The sequence below is a fragment of the Borostomias antarcticus genome (assembly GCF_949987555.1).
Source record: "Borostomias antarcticus genome assembly, chromosome: 10".
In the NCBI taxonomy this organism is placed as follows: domain Eukaryota; kingdom Metazoa; phylum Chordata; class Actinopteri; order Stomiiformes; family Stomiidae; genus Borostomias; species Borostomias antarcticus.
This window is the reverse complement of record NC_140243.1, coordinates 17415254-17426278: the sequence shown is the minus strand read 5'-3', so window position 1 is coordinate 17426278 and position 11025 is coordinate 17415254. Positions and strand designations below refer to the sequence as shown.

General features: G+C 44.4%; 1 protein-coding gene across 2 annotated transcripts in view; it reads right to left on the bottom strand.

Annotated features, from left to right (window-relative positions):
• Positions 1–9220: 9220 nt before the first annotated feature.
• Positions 9221–11025, bottom strand: part of LOC311314648 (mannosyl-oligosaccharide 1,2-alpha-mannosidase IA) — a 168318-nt gene continuing 166513 nt past the window's right edge. Inside the window, exon 12 of one of the 2 annotated variants that reach the window (XM_084445079.1) lies at positions 9221–10950. In XM_084445079.1, coding sequence (XP_084301205.1) covers positions 10806–10950 — 145 coding nt within the window. In that variant the 3' untranslated portion in view covers positions 9221–10805. The remainder of the gene's footprint in view (positions 10951–11025) is intronic. The other variant, XM_084445080.1, reaches the window with a different exon arrangement.

Sequence of the window (11025 nt, the reverse complement as noted above, 5' to 3'; positions counted from 1 at the left end):
GGAGTATAGTCCATTTAAAGCATGTCCTGCTCTTTTGTTTTTGCATACTGTTGTTTCTCAAACTAAAGGCTTGCCAACCCAACCCATTTAAACACAGAACTTCCTCCACTGCATTTGCTAACTGGCCAAGAGTCTGAGATGTATGAAATTACAGCACAAGGGGCTTTATGGTTATGATCATGGTTATGGCACCAGTGAAATGATTAAGCTTACATTAAAAAGCAATAATGCCAGCTCTATGGCTGCACATGATCATGATCATCATTCTGTAATAACGAAGGTGCCTCAGAAAATCATTGGGTCACCATATTGTGGAGTATTACAATACATTTGCCATGGGCCTTCAATAAGCTTTAATTAATCACTGATATCCATTACAAAAAAGAAGAAGACAAAAAGCAATCACTGACTTGATTTTATTGCTCTTAGATAATAGTACGATGGCTATTTAATTTCATTTCATTTCATTTATTTATTTGAACAGGGACAGTACACATTAATCAACCACAGGGGTAAATGTGTCAGTCTTAGCAAAAAAGGTAAATTTCAACTGCAGTCCCTGAGGCCAGATGTAATAAGCCATCGCTAAATGGAAAAAGGTTATAGTTAAAAACTAACAAACTAAATAACATAACTAAAACATAGCACACACTAGACAGACTCTGCTAAAACAGACAACAAAGACATCAACAGGGCAGACAAATGAGACAGACATTTAGTTCACTTATTCGCTTGGGAGAGTCACGCTAGGGCTAGGGTTCCTTAAAGAGTGTGCCGAATGTCATCTGATTGTTAGCCAACTTTGTTACTGTTTGCTTTATTGGTGTCGTCTCATTGACGGTGTGTCTTTATTTGTTATCCTGTCTAGCTACTCTGTGTTGTCTCTGCTAGCTATTTGTTTATGTAGCTTCCTACTCTTTTGTCCTTGTCCTTTTGTCTCTATTCTGTCCTCTTTTGTCTTTTGTCTGTATTCTGTCTGTAGCTACTCTTTGTTGTCTCTACTAGCCATTCTGTATATGTAGCTACTTGTTCGTACGCCATTGTCCTGTTCTGCTAAGTGCTTACTGTGCTTTGTTATATGATTCACTTAAATATCATATTAGAGACTATAGGGATAGCACATAATGGCCTACCATGTAGGCAACTTCTCTGTAACTATTTGTGCACTCTACTGTTAGTTATGTTTCTCTTATGAAGTTTTTAGCCCATGCTTACTGCTCTGTATATGTTCTTAGCCAATAGACAAAGATTTTCCAGGAGCTTGCTCGATCGTCTCGTTGAGAGGGGTCAGGGAAGAATTTTTACAGCCCACTTTTCTGGCCCCCTGGTGAAACTATTTTTTTGCTTCCCTCTGGAATATTTAGGGGTGGGACCTATGCCCACCCTCCCATTGCTCTCTGTAAAGTGCATTGCGTGTGTATGAAATGCGCTATACAAATAAAGTTTGATTTGATTTGATTGGGGCTAAGGACCCTAGGGTTTATGTTCTCATGTAGGCTTTCCTCTGTTAAGATTCACTAGAGTCGGAGAACCTCTGTATCTTTAGGCGAACCTCTGTATCTTTGTTAGATTAGATTGTATATTTATGCACTAGTTTAGCTTAGTTTTTGTATATTTAAGCACTTTATTAATGATTTGTTTTCTTTGCTACCGCTATGTGTCGGTTGCATGTCCACCACCACAGTAAATTCATATTTATATTTTATTATATCCATTTTAGTTTCTGGGTCACTGTTACACTCCCACCATACCAACCCTTAGCATACTGTATATAGTTATAAGCTTTGTCCTCTCCTACACCATGGGGGGCGTAACAGAGGAGTTCTGGCTGTAGATGAGGGCATGGGGACGGCCTGGAAGATTAAAGGGGGTTGGCATCAGGCTCACCGTGTATGACCTACACCTGCTGGACCTGGCAATGCCGACCAGCATCACAATCTCCAGAGGAATTTGGACTGGAGACTTGGAGATGTGCCCAGAGACGAGGCATGCAGAGACTGGGCACACAGAAGCATGAGGATGAAGTCTGGAAGGAGAGGGCTTATATCCCAGAATGCACCAGGACTGTTCCATGCCTCTTATCTCCCTCAATGATAAGGTTATAACCTTTATAACTAAAACGAGCTTGGCTAGACTTGCCCATCCAACACATAATTGAGATGGGCTAAAACGCATAACACAAACTCTCCTTTAACTGATCGTTCTAGCTTGGAATCAACAGGGCTAAACTCATTTTGTGGGAAGTTCACGCCCTAAAACCATCTTGAGGAGATGAGGACCGGTGCTCTTAAGACCAGCAGTTTCCAAAAGCAGAGTAGACTGGAGCACACAGACCATCTTTAAGAAAACTTTTATTGGTGCACAAGATCACTCACTAACGTTTCACCAAGAGTGTCCTCTTCAGAGGGAATACAGCACATGGGTTTGACAGCACTGGAAAGGGCTAAACTCATGCCGTGCTGTTTTTGGTATACTATGATAAAGTGAAAAACAAGGACATGAGGTGCATATAACATATATACAGCAATGAACCTCAAAAGATGCAACATGTTTCCAAAGAGAAATGGAGAGTACAGGAGAGAAGAGACTAGCGAGAGATGAAAACATCTTTGACGGCTTGATTCAGGTGAAAAATAATGCAAGAGAGATGAGAAAGAGATGAGAAAGAGAGATGAGAAAGAGAGAGAAAGGATGGACAAGTAGAGAGCAGTGGGCACTCAAACCAGTCAAAATACCAAGTGCTATAATGTAGTTCCCCTGACAAAGTTGACTGGTGTCTTACTAAAAGCTATAAAAGTCTCTAAGCTGCAGTCACTCATGTGTCACTGGGAAGATTAGAGCGCCATACGGTGATTCAGAATATACGCGACAAAGGATATTGTACCATAACTGTGTTCATCAAGACATCATTTTAAATAAGCCCACTAATGACTGAAACCCTCAGAAAAAATCACTCAATTAGCATGAGAGGCTGGTTCCTCAAAAGTGGTGACAGACTGCAAATTACCGTCTCCATTTTCAAACTAGAGATGGTGCTCAGATCGATGGTGCTCACAGACCTCTGCCCCTGAATGCATTTTGTGGCTCTGTGCGCGCCAAAATTGAATGGGCTTTAAATTGGCCCATGCTACACCCCTCCACCGAGTTTCATGAAAAGCAGTGTTAGTCTTTGTGTAATCCTAGTCCAAAAAATGAATGGAGGTGAATGGCCGTCCGGGCCGTGTTTGGGGGGCTTGTGTACCCGCCCCGTGATTTGCTGGTGCGGAGGTAAAAATGACTGGAGGTGAATGGTTGGCTGTATTTGGCCAGCTCTGCGGCGCCCCCCTCGGGTCACAGCTGGCAGTGGGCAATGCGGTGTACTCCAGGCTCACCCCCCACACACCCCAGTCCAAACCCTGTGTCTCTAGTACCCTCACACAGGTAGCTGGCTTCATTCTAAATTTTCTTTTCATTTTGTGTAATCTAGTCCAAAAAATGACTGGAGGTGAATGGGTGGCTGTATTTGGCTCTGTGGCGCCCCCCTCGGGTCACAGCCAGTGGGGGGCAGTGCGATGCACTCCGGGCTCACCCCCGACACACCCAAGTCCACCCCCATGTCTCTAGCACCCCCACACAGGGAGCTGGCTTTGTTCTAAGTTTTGTTTTCATTTGTCGATCCGGCCCGTGATTCGGACATGCTCAAAAATGTAATGGTTTCTAAGGTGGCCCATGATACACCCCTCCACTGAGTTTCATGAAAATTGGTTTGGTAGTTTTTGCGTAATCATAGTCCAAAAAATTATTGTGGGTGAATGGCCAGTCCAGCTGTGTTTCAGCAGCCCGGGGACCCTCCCCGTGATTCAGATCCACTCCAAAAGTTTAGGCATTGTAAGTTGTCTCATGTACCACTGAGTTTCATGAAAATTGCTCAAGTAGTTTTTGCGTAATCCTGCCAACAGACAAACACACGGCACCAAAAACACGACCTCTCGCCTTGCGCTGTCGCTGGGGCAGAGGTTATTCATCGAGGACTGGGCCTACTGCAGAATCAACCAACGACTTTGGGTTTAAATTTGGTCAAACTGCATTGCAATTCTTCCAGAGGACAGAAAGCAATTATCCCGAGAAGCAGACACGTCAGAAGATACCACACTAGCTGCTCCTCTCCTGACTGGACTGGCCTTTTCATTGGCGTCCTGTCTGGCGAAGAGCCCAGTGTTGTTTTGCACCGGTGTGTTAGCAGTTGATTATGCAGGTGTGATGACTCCCTCTCACTAACGAGATGTTGGGGAGCAAGTGACCTAAGCCTGATGGACCTTGAGATGTGCTGGCAGTGCACTGCTCTCTGACGCACAGCTCGTCTCTGTCTGAGGCATCTGTTCCAGACACACACACACACACACACACACGCTTGCATGTCTATTGCTTTCCACTGTTTTGTTGATATTGCAGATAGCTCCAAATACATGAATTATTCATATGGTAAACGGTAAATGGACTGCACTTATATAGCACTTTTATGCAATGCGCTTTACAATGGCCTCTCATTCACCCATTCACACATACATTCACACACATACGGTGGCAGCTGCCATGCAAGGTGCTAGCCTGCTCATTGGGGTTCAGTGTCTTGCCCAAGGACACTTCGACATGTGGACAGGCGGAGCCGGGATTCGAACCACTGACCCGCTCTACCACCTGAGCCACAGCTGGCCAATATCTTTGTATTGAATGTCCTGATATCAATGCAAAAACAGTTATCGGATGAGTCAGTAGCCTCATCAGCCATTTTAGAACTGCAGCGCCACCCGTAGCGTTCTACCAAGGCGCCACCCCTTGCCTAAACCGTTTCCAGTAGAAATGGGAGTAAGCGTTCGACACGGACGATCTCCTGTTGTGTGCTACAGTACATGTGCCACTTACAGTGGATGTCCTGATGCGCGCACACACGCACGCTCGCTCGCTCACTCACTCACTCACTCACTCACTCACTCACTCACTCACTCACTCACTCACTCACTCACTCACTCACTCACTCATTCACATGCACAGTATATAAGTACCAAGACCTACCACAATGAGACCTCTGGTGAATATATAACCGTTTAACCAATACAGCTGGTGCATAATAGTATATCATTTTTACAGGGTCAGAAAATCTTCTTAATCATCACATTAAAGATTTAGCACTGGGTAATAGAAGTAGAAACATTAGTTTTCATCGACATCCTCTAAATAGATCTCATCCTTTCAGTTCACAAGGCAAGGGAAATGAATTCAATTATGATTTTATTTATTAAAATAAGGCCTACTTTGGCTTTCTAAAGCATCCTATCAGCTGCATGAATAACAGAATGAATGTGTTTGAGCTCCACAGGCCCTCCAGAGGCATGCTCTGTTTTCACACAAAACATCCATTAGACTGTCACCCTCCTACTGTACAGTAGAAGACGAGACAGAGGAATAGAGAAGAGGAAAGTGAATAGACATACTGAATACATTTGGCCTTGAATGTTCCTGCTTTTTGTTCACTGTATTAAAGCACGGCCTATACACTGTATACCTGACCATGGTATGGTACAGTATGTACAGTATAGCACCTAGACAGGCTGACAGCTTTCAGGGCCTATGTTTTCCCTTACACTAACATGGATATTTTGAAAAGATCTGCACTGCTTTCGTACAGCATTCCAACAATCATAACGATGCCAAGATGGACCGCCAAATTCATATCGGGAGTAAAATTGACCATTTGAAAGTTTTGAGTTTTGATGCAAGATTTCATCGCCTCATTTTGGCTAATATAACCAGAACTGACATGGATTCTCCAAAGAGGCTGGCACAGTGTCAGGAACGCCCAAATCACTCTGCTTTGCCCTTTAAAACCATCTTCTTTAATCAAGAAGAAGCAGGAAGGCTATGTTATAGTACAGTGCTCTGTAACCACAAATAGCTGGTAACCCCCCCACCCACCACCACAAAAACAGTTCTACAAAAGCTTGTCTTTTCACAAGATTAAATATAGCCAGTTTCTTTTCTTCCGGCTGAAGGGAGAGACAGAATGGAGAAACAGAACAAGCGAGCATCATCCAGCAAATATATCCGCAGAGCCACCTACCTTCTCTTAGCAAACCCTTAGAGAAAATCACCGTGCTCAACTAACCATGAAAGTGCACAGAGCAAGACATGACCGCTGAATAGGGCAGAGGACGGAGTGAATAAACCATTGTGCATTAAAGAAAAATCTTAATTTCATTCCAAGGACAGAGACTGGGGTGGGGTGTTAAGGGAGCAGTCTTGAATTATTCAACCCATCCTGCTGTTTCCCCCTGTGGGAAGAGACAGGGAGATCCGGGCGCACAGACTGCGCTGGAATATATCTGCTTCTCTCTCCGCCGCATCAAACACACCTCTCAGCAGTTCCCATGGCAATTAAATGAATCCTTTCCTCACTCTATTTGATGTCATTATGACACACGTGTACAGTGTACCGCGCACGTGTACACTCCAGTACTGCTGGACATCCTCGATAGAATGGCCATTTTAGGCAACTTCTCTGTAACTATTTGTGCACTCTACTGTTAGTCATGTGTCTCTTATGAAGTATGTAACCCATGTTTACTGCTCTGTATATGTTCTTAGCCAATAGACAAACATTTTAAAGGAGCTTGCTTGATCGTCTCGTTAAGAAAGGTCAGAGAATAATTTTTACAGGCCACTTTTCTGGCCCCCGGATGAAACAGTTTTTTTGCTTTCCTCTGGAATATGTAGTGATGGGACCTATGCCCACCCTCCCGTTGCTCTCTGTAAAGCTCTGAAATGCGCTATACAAATAAAGTTTGATTTGATTTGATTTAGGTCTCTGGACATCAGTACTGGGAATCCTGGGCTGTGGGAGGGAGATTTTTTTTTAACTTTTATTTACTCTAGAAAGGTAAATCACATCGAGACAAAGGGTCTCATTCTCAAGAGAGGCCTGGTCAGACAAATGATGGCAATACAACACAAAGCTACAGACCGACAGGACATTCTAACAAAAATAGGACACACACATTAAAATGATGAATACAAAAGTAAACCCAGATTATATTAAGTACAAGAGCAAATCCCCACAGACACTCTTTCCCTAAAAGTAGTTTAAAATCCCCTAGGAGAATCAAGCTAGACAGCGTCAGTTCCTGCTGTAGCATGTTCCGGACTGAGGGGGCGGAGTAGGAGAAGGACTTTTTGAAGTTCTGTACGGACTGAGAGGATGGTGAGAGTGATGGAGTCCTTTAGATGACCAGTTAACTAAAGAGTATATGTGAGGGGTTTACAGCCGGTTATGAATCCCATCTCAGTGCTCTGTGATAGACAGCATACAACAGATGTAGAGAGCAAGCAGACGCATTCATGTATGAAGCATCACCATAGCCCAGGAGAGGCAAGAGAGTAGCAGCAACAAGCTGTTTCCTGGCATTAAAGGGGTAGTGTGCTATTTTGACCATTTCACAGGAGAGCATACGGAGACTGATGAGATTACACCTAGTGCTTCCCCCCCAAAAAATGATCATAGTACATTTTATCATAGTTTTTCCAACACATTTACATATGCCTCATTGACTTCCATTGTAGCCCAGCGAGAGCCTGCATAAAAGTGGCAGCTAGCTCAATACTAGAACGATCAGTGAAATTATGGTCTCTATGTTTCAGGTTCATGACAAATAACCACAAATAGGGCTACATGTCCAAAATAGCACACTACCCCTTTAAAGGAAAAATAGGATTTGTTTGAACACAATACCACAATACACCAACATACACATACTTCTTCACTCTGTCCTCTAGTCCCATTCAATAACACTACCAACCCCCCAACACACACAGGCACACCCGCACACGTACGCACACCTTCACGCCCCGTCAAACGTCTGTGTCCAGCCAGGTCAGACGGTCGGCCATGCCAGCTCTGCTCCCCGCTCTGCTTAGGGGTCACGGTAGAAGCAATGGAGAGAGAGGAGGAGGGACTAGGACTGCTCTTTCTCCCTCACTATCAGTTTCAGGTGCACTCACATGGATAGAAAATGAGAACCCCTCCCTCTGAGCCCCCAGACAGCAGAGTGATGCTCACCGATGCACACAGCCATATCCTCACCCTCTCTTCCTTCCTCCGAGGAAAAATAACCAAACTGTTCCGACATCACAATGCCTGATGCTAACATACCGTACGTACGTGTAGATGCGCGTGCTTCATGTACGAGCTGCATTGACTGTTCTGATGGTTCTTCTGAGCACGACGTGATCTACGTATGCCCTGCTGTATATGTGAGCTCACGATAATGGCCGTGAACGAAATCAGTGAATGCATGTCTCACTTCTACTGCTGCAACTGATGATTTCAAATCTAGTCACAGGTGTTGTTGAGAGACTAGAGGAGAGTGATCACCTTCCCCTTTTCACCATAAGATAGGTGTGATGTCTGCAGCCCCGCCAGTCATGTCAGTTTTCTCCTCTACTTGACTCCAACCTTCTCCTTATCTCCAGCCTGTTCTCCTCTCCTCTCTTTTCCTCTTTTCTCTTCTCTTCTCCTCTCTTCTCTTCTCTCTTCTCCTCTCTTCTCCTCTCTTCTCTTCTCCTCTCTTCTCCTCTCTTCTCTTCTCCTCTCTTCTCCTCTCTACTCTTCTCTTCTCCTCTCTTCTCCTCTCTTCTCCTCTCTTCTCTTCTCCTCTCTTCTCCCCTCTTCTCTTCTCTTCTCTTCTCCTCTCTTCTCCCCTCTTCTCTTCTCTTCTCTTCTCCTCTCTTCTCTTCTCTTCACCTCTCCTCTCTTCTCCTCTCTTCTCTTCTCTTCTCTTCTCCTCTCTTCTCTTCTCTTCTCCTCTCCTCTCTTCTCTTCTCTTCTCTTCTGTTCTCTTCTCTTCTCTTCTCTTCTCTTCTCTTCTCTTCTCCTCCCCTCTCCTCTCTTCTCCTCTCTTCTCCTCTCTTCTCTTCTCCTCTCTTCTCTTCTCCTCTCTTCTCCTCTCTTCTCCTCTCTTCTCCTCTCTCTCATTGTGGTTGTATTTGAGGTCTCTGTTTTTGCAGTAAACCACACGGAAACGACCACACATTGTGTGGACAACCATGAAAACATGACACAACGACTGAGGTTGTTTTAAATGTACAAAGTTGCACAGGTCTTTTATCAGTATTTGAAAATATTTAACAATGAAAGATAAGTCAAATCAACAGTAAGAAGTAATATCAATAATTAATATCAACAATAACTATAATCAAAATCAAACCGTTTTCATCTTTTACAGAAACACCTGAGGGAAGGAAAAGAATTAAGAGATAAAATAGTAAGAGAAAAAAAAAAGAAGAAAGACCACAAAATAAAGTCAAGACAAACTCACACAGGTGTCACTCACATTCATCCAGGTATGTACAGCACATTCTCTCCAACAGCAGTGATGATTAAAAAAAATAAGGACCGAGATGAAAAATCACATTTCCCAAAGAAGGTTTGAGAGACTGGTGGCATGTTGGAACAGAGTGAGTCTCGGAGGCTGGCTAGCTAGTGGTGCTAGTCTATGTCCAGGCCCGTAGCCGGGGGGGGGGATCAGGTGGATCGAACGAAACCCCCCCTCACGACCAAAGGTCCAGAATTTAAGACCAAAGGTCCGCACCCTCGCCGTCAATCAAAATAACCTGTCCGCCCCCCCCCCGGTCAACAAATCGAAACGATGTGGTCCACTTTTGGAAAAAAAACAACAACCCTCCCCCCTCCACAAGGCTGGCTACGGGCCTGATGTCTGTGAGTCATTAAACAACACAAGGTTAAGCTGAGAAATAAAGGCAGCAGAGATGTCCTACGGAATGAGCAGTTTCCTGCTAAAATCATGACACCAGCATGGAATGTGAAAAAAGACTAAGCAAATGATTAAAAATGATCCCAGGACATGTAAGCCCCTTCCCAACTTCCTCTGCTTCAACGTTTAGTGCTTCCAAAACCAGCTATTATCCGTTTGATCTGTTCCAAAAGGAAACAGGGTATTAAGAATTTAGTGAAGAAGTGGATTTGACTATTTTCATTATACAAATGTATACATTAAATACATTAGATATTCATTATCATTCAATACACTATATAAGTAGCCTTGTGAGTGTCACGCGAGCTCACGATCAGGATGGTCTCACGAGGCTACCATATTAGTCTGTCGCATCTCATCACAAAACACACGTTATGGGAATTAACTGGGGGAGAAAACAGTAACTCAAAGAGAACTTTGGTCAAAGAGTACACAGAAAGAGAAAGCAACAACAAGATCAAATATCGCTCAAGGGTAGTGGAACATGGAATGAAAGCAAAGGTGTGGGGGCTCTGTCTCTCGCGCTCTCTCTCTCTCTCTCTTTCTCTCTCTCTCTCGCTCTCTCACAATATGGCCCATAGTTTAACACTCCTCCCATACGTTTGGGTCTGCAAGATATTCTGGTTTCCTCACAGAGGAAAGAAACAAGGTGCTCTTTTCATGAAAGTCACGTTCGTCTGATTGTCCACAGAAAGTAGAGCCGGCGGAAGGTTGCGGCTCAAGGATATACAATCACAGCGTATACGACAAGATCCTTTACTGGAAAGGAATGAACAGGGCCATAAAGACTTTGGACCTGCATTGTGTTGGTATGTGTGTGTGTGTGTGTGTGCGTGTGTATGCTAGTGCGCATGTGCGTGCGTGTGCATGCGTGTGTGTGTGTGTGTCCGTGCGCGTGTGTTTTGCCTGTCCTGTGTGAGTTATGTACTGTGCCGTGAGATATACAGTATTCATCTGTAACTGTGTTAAGCGTCCCGGTCTTGAGCGGCGAGGTGTTCAGGCCTATTCGGAGACGGTCTCTTCCTGTGTCTCTCCCTGGTCCTGGAGGCAGTCCTTGCGAATGACAGGCAGAGGGTGTGCTTCCGTGTTGAAGACCCAATCCTCCAGCGGCAGCAGGTCGTCGTCAGAGAAAAGCAGGTACAGGTACCTGGGAACGCAGGCAGGTCAAACAGTTACATACTAGCACAGGCAGTCACACACACACACACACACACACACACAC